The following is a 13,856-nucleotide window of genomic DNA, read 5'->3' on the forward strand; positions in this document are numbered from 1 at the left end:
ATAGATCAAGAGTTATTAAGTCACAAACCTAGTCACTTTCATTTCTATTTATATAAAGATAGATTTTTTTTTCTAAAGCGAAATTACTGAGTTTTTTTATAAAGGTAAATGAATACATATCTAATTATAAGGATCGATTTCAGATACATGTTTTCATGGTAGCATTACGTACTCGTAATTCATTTCGACCAAACTTTACATAATGCTTTCCCAGGAAAGGCATATGCGAAATATTTAGTTTGTAACTAAATATTTGGCATGTGCCTTTCTTGGGAAAGCATTATGTAAAGTTTGGTCGAAATGAATTACGAGTACATAATGCTTTTTTCATTGAAATGCGTTTTTTCATACAAGTAATGGGATGTGTTTAGTTTAATTAGCTATGTAAAATAAAAATTATAAAAATACAAAACTATGTTATATTGTAACCAATTTGAAATATTAACATTTAACAAAAAAAAAAAAAAAAAAAAAAATCCAAAGATAACACATAGGAGGTGTGTTCAAAAAGTTTCGAACCTCTGATTGGTAAAAATACATTTATTAATTTGGAAATCAGAAACACTAATCCCCTTCAAAGTAATCTCCGTGGTAATGAACACATTTCTTCCAGCGCTTCCGTCAGTCTTGGAAACACTTGTGGATCGCAGGTTTTGGAATGGTGAGCAACACTGCCATCGCATTCCGCATGATGTCTTCTCTTGATTCACATCGGGTCCCTTTTAGTAGCATTCTCAGCTTGGGAAATAACCAAAAGTCACACGGAGCCTTGTTGAGTGAGTACGGAGCATGACGACACACATGAATGTTCTGTTTGACCATGAAAGTCTGAATTAAATTTCGCAGACACTCTCCTCATGTCCAAATTATCGTTCAAAATTGAATGTACTGATCCGATTGAATGGTTTCAGTTTGGGTATCGCCAAGCTTTTGCCAAAATTTGGTGCAATATCGCTGTCATTTTACGAAAACTGAAATCCAACAACCGCTCACTACAAGTATTCACTTGGCCGACTGCCAAAAACTGACACTTTCTGTGGGCGGAAAAAAAAATTCACGGCTGCGCATGAGTGTTCCCTCTACATCTACACTGAAGGAAGTTTCCCGCGCTTCATTGGTTTACACGTCAAAAATAAGGTTCGATAGTTTTTGAACACATCTCGTATATCAATCGATAGATCAATCAAGCTGAACAAATTAACAAGCTTGAGGTAATGAAAGTGTTCTTTTTAACTAATAAAATAGATAATAAACTCTTCATTCTTAATTGTGAATATTTACCTGCGAATACTTATCCCTGTCATCCATAAAGGCTACAATAAGTGCAAGACTTTTTATGACTGCTTCACGCACTACCGCTTCTTTCTCCTCCAGTAACATCTGTTGTAGCATGGACAACATCAAAGAATTTCGAATCGCTGCCTAAAGATTAAAAACCTGTGTAAATATGCATTTTTCAAATCTGTTTTACGATTTCACTCTTAAAACAAAGGAAGTAGCAACTCTAAGAAGAGATTTTGTAATGCTCTAGAATGTTTTTAAACTTGATCCATTACTGAGATCTGGTCAGTTTTTCTAAGAAAGTATAGTAGGAGGGGGAGTTCGAAAATAAGTTTCTTCAGGCGACCGTGGACAGAGGTGGGGATGGAAGGCCAAAAACAGCTTATGACATTCAAGGTCAGACGTACCTTTATTTTTCCACATAAGTACCACGCACATTGAGACATTTGTCATACCGGTCTATAAGCTTCAAAAATCCTTCCAGGAAAAATTCAGGGCTCTGTATATGGAAGAAGCGTCGACCAGCTTCTGTGACTTCAGCATTGTTTCCAAAGCACCTGCCGTCCAGAGTCTTCTTCAAAGCCGGAAACAAAGGGAAGTCACTGGGTGCGAGATCAGGACTGTATGGCGGATGGGAAAGCCGCTCCCACCCATGATTTCCAATATGGTTTTGCGTTGTCGTCACTGAGTGTGGTCTCGCATTGTCACCCAACAACAAAACACCAGATGCGCCACGTGCCGATTCATAGCAGACAACCGCCCGCATTTCCTCCTTTGACCACGACGTCAAAATGCGCCTTCTCTCCATAGATACCAAGCGCAGACTGAGAGACTCGTCTCCACTTTGCACAGGCACTGCGACGGCGTCATCTGTAGGATCGCGGGTTAACGATACCCACTTGTGTCTGAGTGTGTTGCACGTGTAACCGCTGTCTTGTTTTCCGCATTGCTGTTCACTTTCTTGGGGAAGACTAGAGGGAAAACTTATTTTCGGACTCCCCCACGTATATATGTGAAAATACGCCTTTACTGATATACTCATTTAATCCTGTATTCAAACACAGATCATGTATAAGACATTCAATCAACAGCAAGAAAGGAAGAGATTTTTACAAAGCTACTACAGCAGGCAATACAGATAAATATACCACATTATGGGAAACTGTAAATCTCAAGAATGACATATACCTAGGTATACGTAAATAATAAGTGTAATAGATTAAATGAAAATTCTAAAATAAAATGTCAAATGCTTTGTTATTGGAAAATGGTACATTTCCTTTTCATTGACTTAGTTGGAAACAACGAAAATTTCTGGTCATTGTTTATTATTACTGTAATTATATTATGAAGATCATGATAATGGTTATCATCATCATCATCAATATTATTATTATTATTATTATTGTTATTATTATTATTATTATTATTATTATTATTATTATTATTATTATTATTATTATTTAAAAGGAAATATTACTAAGGATAGACTTCTAATGAGGAAACCAACTAAACCAGTTAAAGAAAGACACTAAAGATCTCTAAACATCGTTCCATTCAAATGAAATTCGCATTATAGAATATGTATCTGTAGAGGATATGCTGATCTTATTTTCAAGACTCAAGCATTATATGCATGGCTTTTTTTTTATTTTCTATTTGATTATTATTATTATTATTATTATTATTATTATTATTTTGCATAGGTCTTACCTTTCTTAACTGGAAACCTATCTTTAACGGAAATTTTTGCGAGTCCCGTTCGATTTCGCTAAAGACAGGTTTTACTGTATAAATAAAACAGTGAAAATGTTCAGAAATAAAAAAAAATCCTGATAATAGCTTACTTTTTAGGAATAATACTGACAAAAGTAGCTCAATTTTTAGAAATAATACTGACAAAAATAGCTCAACTTTAGGAATAATACTGACAAAAGAAGCTAAACTTTTAGAAATAATATTGACAAAAGTAGCTTAATTTCTTTTTAATAATACTGACAAAAGTAGCTCAATTTTTAGGAATACTACTAGTTGAGCTGAGCGAAGCGAAGCTCTTATACTCGGGTTAGCCGTTTGGTTGTCCGCGAACTCCTCCTAGACCGTTTGGCCGATCTCAACCAAACTTAGCACGCTGATAGAGTATGTCGTGCTGAATGACAACATAGGTCGAAATCAAAAATCCGATGTACCATCGAGGTACAATCACCGAAAAACGCTTCCTCCTAGACCGTTTGGCCGATCTCAACCAAACTTAGCACGCTGATAGAGTATGTCGTGCTGAGTGACAACATAGGTCGAAATCAAAAATCCGATGTACCATCGAGGAATAATCACCGAAAAACGCTTCCTCCTAGACCGTTTGGCCGATCTCAAACAAACTTAGCACGCTGATAGAGTATGTCGTGCTGAGTGACAACATAGGTCGAAATCAAAAATCCGATGTACCATCGAGGTACAATCACCGAAAAACGCTTCCTCCTAGACCGTTTGGCCGATCTCAACAAAACTTAGCACGCTGATAGAGTATGTCGTGCTGAGTGACAACATAGGTCGAAATCAAAAATCCGATGTACTATCGAGGAATAATCACCGAAAAACGCTTGCATAGACTTAACATGGGGAAAAAGTTTTCACGCGATTTTTTTGTCAACAATTAAAAATGGCATTTATTATTGCATAATGGCCAGGAATGATTACGTAGTTTAAGCTCGCTCAGCTCATTTCATTGCAATCGGGTACATCCATTGCATTCCTAGTAAAAATGAAACTTACGGAAACATATGGTGCAAGTACACTGCAAGACTCCGCTACCAGCAAACGACGCTCCATATAACGGTGATTTATTTGCTCCCAGCATTGAGGAAGAATTTCGTTCTCAACTATGTGTGGTCCCGAACATTTCGCAATTGCTGCAATACCTGCAAGATAACAAAATTAACAGACGATGAAGATTTTTTTTCTTAAAGTGAGAAGAATTTGTTTGCTTAAAGTTTATTAAGTATACAACGAAGTATACAAGTATATTTCCATGAATTCACGGATTAAACACTCCACGGACCCTTAAGATTAAAGTGACGACGAAGTAAAGAGACGTTCTAAGATTCTGTTAAAGGAATATGCAAATAATAGCTCTGTACACAAATGTTGATAACATCGAGAGAATGGAGGTCCTTACTTGTGGAAACTGACGCTTATCCCTGTTTTGCCTAATACTACCCAATATTATGCACCAAAGCACTATACGAGGGTTACTACGAAAATTTTGAGATGTGAAATAACTTACATACTTAAAATCAATTTAAGGCTTACATTTTCTCAAAGTATTCACCATTACACTGTACACACTTTTGCATCCTCGAAAACCACTTTTGGAAGCAAGCAGTGTTGCCAGTCTTTTTCTTCAAGTGTTGAAAGTTCATTCTCGTAAGCCACTACAGCTTCTTCAGGGCTGCAAAATCTCTTCCCACGCATGCGATCTTTGATCCTGGGGAACAGAAAAAAATCACACGGGGCCAGGTCAGGGCTACACGGCGGATCTCATAAGTTTGACCTCCGTAGATTCTAAAAACTGAATTGTGATGTTGGCCGTGTGTGCGGATGCGTTGTCATGATGAAGCAGGATTCCACGCAATCCAGTTCTTGGACGCCGTTCCCGAAGCTTTTGCAACACTTTTGTTAGGCAAACAGTAATGTACCACTGAGCTGTAACAGTCCGTTGTTCTTCAAGTGGAACAGTTGCAACATGACCAGATTTGGAGAAGAAAGTTGCAACCATCTTCTTCCCCACACTTCGCGGTCGCTTCACTTTCGTGGGTGGATTTTCGTCTGGAAAGATCCAAACTGTAGACTGGCGTTTATTTTCAGGTCAAATTGATAGATACAAATCTCATCACCAGTAACAATGTCAGAGACGCGTCGAGAATTGCCTCCATCATATCTTGCAAGCATTTCTTCACACCATTCCACACGCATGCGCTTCTGCTGTTCAGTCTAAGTGTAAGGCACCCAACGAGATGAAACCTTCCTGAGCCGAAGATGATCATGAAGAATTTTTGTTACTGCTGGCGATCCAATGTTCACTGTAGATTCAATGTCCTTGAAAGTTGTTCGAGGATTTTCTCGAATCATCTGTTCCACAGCGGCAATGTTTTCATCTGACACAGCTGTTGCCGGATGTCCAGTTCTCTCTTCATCTTTAAGCGATGTCCGGCCTCTTCTGAATTCACCAAACCACCGAAAAATTGTAGCACGGGAAGGAGCAAGGTCCCCAAATGCCTCCTGCAAACGGTCAAGGCTTTGTCTCTCGTTCAAACCACTTTTGAAATTGTAAAGGATCATTACCCGAAAATGTTCCCTTTCGAGCTCCATTCTAGACAGCCGAATACTGCTCACATCAACAAACAAGTGAAGGCGATACGGCCACGCCGATAAGCGAGGCGAGTTGAAACTTGCTTCGCTTCTTCGCTCTGGATACCACTACCGAACGCAATTGTTGGAATTCAAATACTGTGCCACAACAATGCGAATCTCAAAACTTTCGTAGTGACCCTCGTACTTCTGCTTTCTCCCCTCCAACTACTTTAGTTGGCACAGTTACTTCGTTCTAATTACGATTGGCATCGTCCTTATTTATATTCCTATTCTTGAGCTTTTACTTAAAATTTCTGATAATGTGAGTTTTCGCTATTAGAACCGTATTTGCACAAGAAAATATATCTAACTTACTCATTTTCCCTCTACTAAGGTATTCTCTTTACTATGTTGGTCCTTCTTTACCATTTCATCTAAAGAGATATTCAATAAAGTAAAGTGAGAAAGAAGTAAAAAGGCTAACACTCACAGCAGAAATAGCAGTTTTTCTTCTACACGTAAGAAGTGCTTTCGGAAGACCCTTCCTCACCATCAACCTACTGAAATTCCCATGTATTTAATTTTTGACAGAAGATTTGTGTTTTACATTTCTAATTCTTTTAACTTTTTTTTTTCTTTCAACATTCTCCTTGTTTTAAATCCTCTTTGAATTTTAAGTAAGCTGATGATGAGGAAGGGTGTTCCGAAAGCGCTTCTTACATGTAGAAGAAACACTGCTATTTTTTTGCGTTGAGTATTAGCCTTTTTGCTTCTTTCTCACTAAATATCATCACCGCTCTCAAAATTGTGATAACATTGAATAAAGTTTCTAAAGAAAACATCCTTGTCCAACTATCCTTTCAATTATATTTCCCTTAGCCATTCTAATGTCCCGTTGATTTGCATATCTATTTCTTTCAGCAAAATTATAAAAAGAACTCTTCACTTGTTTTACAAAAGAAAAAGAAAAAGTCCTAAATAGATAAACTACTGTTTCTCCCCAATTTCCTCGCTTATTCTGTACTATAATCTCCTATCCAACTTACATTTTTTTCTTTCTTTCGAGGGATGATAGGAAAGAAATTGTCGTGAAAAAAAAAATGGATTCGAGTTCCCAACACATTTCATAGCTCCTACATATCAAAAAAATTGACTTTTAAATGTCCGTATGTATGTTCGCTCGTTCGTTCCGAAGTATGTACACTCGCTGAGAAGCCATACTCTTCAACGTATTCACATCAAATTTTAAACTTAGATTTTTGTAAGATTTTTCTAGGGAGACTGGGAAGGTTGAGACAGAAGCTGTAGGGAAAAAAAAAGGATCTGAATGGCAAGAAGTAATCTTAGAAAAAGGAAAACATATATTGTAGGTTGCTGAATAGTGTTCGTCAAATTTTATGTTTCGAAAGAGTCATCGAATGTTTCGTCAAATTTTATGCCTTATGGCTTTGCATTTCAAGCTAAAGACGACGGGAAATGACAACAATAACAAGAGATAGCAAAGGCCATGTAATCGATCTGAATCCACGAGAGATAAAAAACATCATACTGACAGAAAACAATACTGGAGACAGTTAATATAATAAATAAATAAATATTTTTAAAAAAAATAGCTAGAGCATTAGTTTAGTAGCAACATTATTATGAGGATAGAAGGTATGGTAGAAAACAAAAATGAATGGGGAAATGATTATAAAGAAGAAAATTCTTAGATCGAAACGAAAGGGAGAGAAAATGCAAAGATGATTTTATATTTGCACCAACTGGTAGAATATTTACGAGACGATCATACATGTCTGGTTTATAGTTATAAATATACCCAGCTATTTTTTTTCTTCTTCTTCTCTTGAGAAAGCATCTTAATACAATAAGAATCATAAGAGAGGTAAAATCTCTTAAGGAAGGTACATGAAATAAATTCACGGAGGACCATCATATAATATCCCGTACATGGCGCTGTCTACTAACAGTAACACGTGCTCATATTTATAAACATTAACCATGTGCGTCCTACTACGGATTACTACAATGGCAGGCGACAGGAACACCAGTGATACCACCGGTCACGTGACGAAGAATGACCACCAGCGCCACCGCAACATTGGAGCAGTTATAAAACCAGGAGTACCACACCACCTGCTATCAGTCATTGACTGATCACCTCCACTCCTTTAGCTTGTTTGGAGCTCTAAGAGCTACCTAACTCAAAGCCTTTAGCTTGCTCGGAGCTCTAGGAATCCTTTCCTGCCCACTTAGTTTGTTCGGAACAGTGTGGGACCTCTAACCTCAACCACCCAGCTTGAGTGGAGATTTATGGCTTTCGAACCCCTCTCTGCTTGCGTGGAGCATTGGGAATCCTAAATCCACTCCACCTAGCTTGCTCGGAGCATTGTGGAGATCCTCTCTAGGCTGCCCGGGCATGGGATACCTCTCCTTACTCAGTATTAGTGAACTATTTATATTACAGTGATTTTGTACTACACCATCTATAATAAGCAAACATTTGTAATACAATTCGGTAGTGGGAGAAACGTTTCCGTGTATAATTTATCTCTATCTGTTCTACTTGTACCTGCATAAGCAGAACTTAACAATATACAAGAACCGGTTGCTGCTTGAGCTTATTGTACACTGGAGGCCCATTATATGTGTTATTCTATGACGAAAGTATCATTCGATTTCCCAACAACTTTTGGGGTTTCCTCTGGAAGCTGGTTCTTTCTCAAAGGATACTTTCGATATTGTTGCTTTTCAGATTTATAAACTAAAGAACATTAAAAGTAATTGTCTAACCTGCAAGTATCATTTGCCGTTCTTCTTCCTGCGGTCTCTTCATCAAATTGAACAACATATTGAGCAATCGATCACGTTCCTTAACTTCCGGATGAAGGTGGATTGTGCAGATGATAAGTGGAATCAGCTCCTGGAAGAATATGTTACTATAATTATAACAGGGGAAAAATAAATAAAAATAAGAATTACTACTACTATAAGAAAATAAAAGAAAAATAAGAAAATAAAAATTACAATTACTACTACTACTACTACTACTACTACTACTACTACTACTACTACTACTAATAATAATAATAATAATAATAATAATAATAATAATAATAATAATAATGAACAAGGAATCCGTGAAGTCCCATACGCGTTTCGTAGGACATACCTTGCACCATTGACACACGCTTATACAGTATTTCGATTTTTGGAAAGAAGGAAGTACACAATTTTCTAGAGTAACAAAGAGGTCGATAGTTTTACGTAATACAGAATACGAATAAAATCCCCTCTTACACTTAGGATTCAAATCCCTGATCCAGTCGTCCTGTTTCAATTAAAACATGCGGGACAAATACTGGAGTAGTACCTCAAGTTCAGGAGTCAGAGATAAAAAAATGACTTTATTGAATGGATGTTGTTTTTCTTTGAAAAAAATAAATAAATAAATAAATAAATAAATAAATAATAATAATAATAATATTTTTTTAAGAACTGTGTTAGAAATGGATTTTTTCTCATTTTCAGTTGCCAATTTGGTTTCTTACAATATATTTTACGATTAAAGGGATTTTGTGGCATACAATAATTGTACTGTTTCACATACTCCATCAGATACGCAAGAAGAATTAGGGAGTTCCACGATCTGATTGCTGTTTGTGTTGAGAAGATAGAGGTGTATCTTTAGTAATTTCCTTTTTCAAGTGAAGCGTTCTCGATTTGTAATTAACTGACACATGGAGAAAGACAGTTTATCTGTTTATATTAATACGCAAGTATATAACAAAAACAAAGGAAATATAGCTGCATTACTTCTGATTCCATACTAGCTGAAGTGCCCGTTCTTTGTACGGGGAAAATTAGGCTCAAGGAAAATGTTTGAGCCTCGTCTCTCCCTTAGGATACGCATATCAATGAAAGTGTAGTAAGATATTCTATTTCTGGCATGAATTTTTAACCCCTCTTTCCCTTAGGAAAGTTACCTTTTACCTTCCCTTACGCCCTTTAAGGGAAGTTACATAATAATATCCCAGTTTGAAGTAGGTACTAAATATCTTCTAAAATCTCATTTCAAACTGTTCAAACATTTCCCATCATGCGATCACAAACAACAGACATCGTCGATTTAAATGTGAAGAAAGAAATTATAGAAAACACCCTCTTTCTTCCCTTAAAATTGAAATTTTCAAAAACAAAATAAAACAATAAATAAATAATAATAATGAACTATGTACCAAAATTAATTTCAAACTGTTCAGCCATTTCCCCGAGATACAATCACAAACAACAGACAACATCGGTTTCAATGTGAACAAAGGAATCCTGGAAAATCACCCCCTCCTTAAAACGAAAATTTTCAGAAACTACGACACATGCCAGCTTATTTTTTTGAAAAGTGTTGACGAGCTCGTGACATACTGCATATTTTTTACATGAATTTTGAACTTTCTCTACTTCTTCTCCTAGGATGCGCCCTTGAATCAAAAGTAATATAAAAATCGCAGCTTAGGGTAGGTACTGGATGTTCAAAAATTCATTTCAAATTGCTTAACCGTTTCCCCGTGTGATGCGATCAGAAACAGTAGGTAAAATCGCTTTCAAATTACAGAAAATGCTTGCCTTCCCCATTTAAAGTGAAAACTCAAAAATACTGGGACACGTCTCCACTTACTTTCAGTGGGAAGTTTACATAAAAAATAACATCTTCCTAACAACAGAATCGTGAGATAGTAAGATTTTCGCATAGATTTTGACCACCCGCTCCCCCATATAACACATATTTTAATCAAAGTAACCTGATTAAACACCTAGTTCGAAGTACGTGTTAGCTGCATCCAAAAATTGATTCCAAACGGTTTAACCGTTTTCCCGTGTTGAGCGCACAAACAAAATTCTTTTCATTTTTATATAATAGATTACAATTGAACAGTGTTACAGCGAATTTGATCGAGCGCAAATAAAATTCACTATGAATGATTCCTAAACCTTTTTTTTTGTTTTCAATGGTGTTCTGTTCTGTTCTGGTTGTAAATACATACAGGGTGGCCCAAAAGTAGGTATACACCCCTGCGTTGATCAAGTATAAGATTCTAGTTTATGGATTTATTTGCTTCGACTGTTCCGGGCTTAAGTTTTAAGTAAAAAGACGTTAAGAACAAATAATAAAGAAACCAGGTATACCTGTTTGATAACAATAAGAAATGATATAAAATACAGTGAGCTGATCAGTACGTGACTATATACCTACTTTTGGGCCATCTTGTATTTTAAGAAAATTTTAAATCTAAGCAGTACGATTAAAAGAAAGTAATTGTAATCATATTACGATTATTATTTCAATTCGTTTTAAAGTGTATTTTTTCAGGCGGGCTTTTTTGGATTTTATTGTGGGTTTTTTTAATGTGGGTTTTACCCAATAAAACCCACTGGGGAATTTTGAGCTGGGGAAAATTCCAACAACTCTGTTTCTGGGACAAAGATGGCATTATAATGGTGAACTACCTACCGAATGGCACCTCTATCACCGGGAAGTATTATACTAATCTTCTAGACCACCTGAAAGACGCAATTATGAGGAAACGCCGAGGAAAGCTTACAAAAGGGATCATGATGTTGCACGATTGCACCCGTACACAAGTCCAACATTGTTGCTGCCAAATTTTGGTCTACCACCCACCTTACTCCCCAGACCTGGCACCTTCTATTTTCTATTTTCTCAACCTGAAAAACAAACTGACAGGTCACTGTTTTGAGGACATTTCTGACGTCACACAGGCTGCTGAGAGCTAGTTTCAGAACATTTTTTTCATGGCTAGAAAAGCTTCAATAACGCTGTCAAATGTGCATTGATCTCAATGGGAATACGTTCAATAAATATGTAATCTCGGACTTCTGGCACCTGCTTTTCTTGGCAAAGCCAGTAGTTTTTCAGTATCCGCTCGTAATAAATTGAGTGTGATAACTGCGCACCTTTAATCCTTTAATCGTCATAAGAATTCAATCATGATAAGCACACGATTCTCTGAGCACAACAGTCCATGTGGTCTGAATAACTTAAAGAGTGAGTAGGCATAGCTGGTCAGGAAGCGAATTGCGTAGCATAGTAGTGAACGCAAGCTATAGTAAACCGGGGAATCGAGTTCGATTCTTGGTCCAGTAGTACATTGAATTTCATTTCATCGTTACATTTGGATTTAAAAGACATCGGAAGTGTCACTGTTCGTCTCAGCATCTCCGAAAACTATGGATTCGACACTGCTATTGGTCATTTTCCATCATTTCTTTTTATATCTCCCCCAAGTTGTGGAACTGAATTTGGATTTAAACGACATCAGAAGTCTCACTGTTCATCTCAGCGACCCCGAAAAGTATGGATTCGACACTAATATCTATCACTTTTATATAACTTCTCCTTCCCCTAAATTGCACCGTCAAAGTAAAACGATAGAAACCATCCCTGGCCCGAACCTCATCTATGCTGAAAATTTGATCGAGATCGGTTGGGTGGTTCAAGAGTTATTGTCACACACATAGTCACTTTCGTTCCTATGTATTTTTTTTATATATCCCCCCCCCCTCTCTCACCCTATGTTGTACCGTTCATCCCAGGTCCGAACCACATCTATGTTGAAAATTTAATCGAGATCAGTCGTATGGTTCAGCGGTACGAAGTCACAAACATAGTGACTTTTTATTGGATATATAGATTGCAGCGTATCCTTTTCAACACTATTCAAAGTAAGCACAATTATTGTCCTTAAAATGTAATTCTTACAGACATTCGAAGATACAGTGTAAATATCTTCGAGAAAGTATAAAGCGATACAATATTCATTTTCTCTTACGTACATGTATGATAATGTATAGTAAAGTAAAACAAAATACAAATATATATACAAAAGTTTCGTCTCTAAACTCCACCTAACAATACGAAATAAGACGTTTGAAAGTGTATCCAAATTTAAATATTTACGATATTTTATAGATAACAGAAACAACGCAACAATAGCGATTTAAAAAATGAGTACAAGCAGGAAACAAAGCTTATCACGCCAACATGATAATAAACAGAAACACAAAATTAAAAATATATAGAGCCCTCGCAGGACCAATAACAACATATGCTTCAGAAGTATGAACACTAACCGAAGAAAACGAAAATAACCAAGGCGTATTCGAAAGAAAACTAACAAGGAAGATTTATGGCCCTGTTAAAATTGGAAAGGAATGGAGGATTCACTCCAACAGAGAAATAGAAGAAATTTTGAAAAACAAAGACATAAGTCGACATATAAAAGCATAAAGACTGAGATGGCTCGGTCACGTGAAAGATATGGAAGAAAGGATTATGAATGAGAAGATCTTTCCTAACAGATAAAAAGAAAGACCTAAACAAAGATAGATAGATAATGTGCAAGAGGATCTCCGGATATTGAAAGTGGCTAACTGGAAACAGATAGCCAGAGATGGAGGCGACTGATGGAAGAAACCAAGGCATATACCGGGCCATAGAGCTATATGGTAAGGTAATGTATAATACCTTACATCTGTACTAAAGAAGAGTACAAGAAGCCAACGTAGATAGAGATCAGATGAGTTTCTGAAATATGCGTTACAATTTAAAGGGAAGAAAATGAGTGGAAGTAACGTGATTTTTTTTAATGTTTAAGAGGCATTATGTCCAAGACAATTTTAAATAAAACCGGAGGAATATCCAGAATTGAAAAGTGAGCTTTAAAATAAATTTCTGAATTCAAGTTCTAGTACGTACTTTTAGGCACTAAAGTAGTGTCTTCATTATTCGATTTTAAAAGTACCAATAAAATATTTTATTTTTTACTTTTTTTATTTATTTTTAATTTTATTTATTTATTTATTTATTTTATTATTTGTTTAAGTATAGAGGCATTGTAGAACACGTTACGTATAGTTTCACGCCTTTCTGCGTCGAGACATAGAGGGTGATGATTACTAGCGGATCCAAAAGGATCGTTTGGGAGGGGCGGTTCGCTTTGTCGAAGATGAGCGTAGCTTCAAGGTGACCAGTATTTAATTTGCAAGAATGGGACTCATATGAATCCGGGGCTGGAAGGGCTTGGGGAAAAAAAGATTCCCAGATTCCACTTTGGGACCTGAAATTGTTTGTTTGTTTGTTTGTTTGTTTGTTTGTGTTTGTGTGTGTGTGTGTGTGTGTGTGTGTGTATATATATATATATATAATG

The 13,856-nt window shown here is 36.5% G+C and overlaps 1 protein-coding gene across 1 annotated transcript in view; it reads right to left on the minus strand.

The window, feature by feature from the left end:
* LOC145675606 (RAB11-binding protein RELCH homolog) overlaps positions 1–13,856 on the minus strand; it is a 107,921-nt gene that overhangs the window by 63,651 nt on the left and 30,414 nt on the right. Inside the window, exons 8-10 of the mRNA XM_081746142.1 lie at positions 8,425–8,554; positions 4,054–4,199; positions 1,282–1,422 (exon numbers count right to left, since the gene is read on the minus strand). Of these exons, the coding sequence (XP_081602268.1) occupies positions 1,282–1,422; positions 4,054–4,199; positions 8,425–8,554 (417 nt within the window). The remainder of the gene's footprint in view (positions 1–1,281; positions 1,423–4,053; positions 4,200–8,424; positions 8,555–13,856) is intronic.

This window comes from Thermobia domestica, chromosome 18, assembly GCF_964235325.1.
Source record: "Thermobia domestica chromosome 18, izTheDome1.hap1.1, whole genome shotgun sequence".
Taxonomy (NCBI): domain Eukaryota; kingdom Metazoa; phylum Arthropoda; class Insecta; order Zygentoma; family Lepismatidae; genus Thermobia; species Thermobia domestica.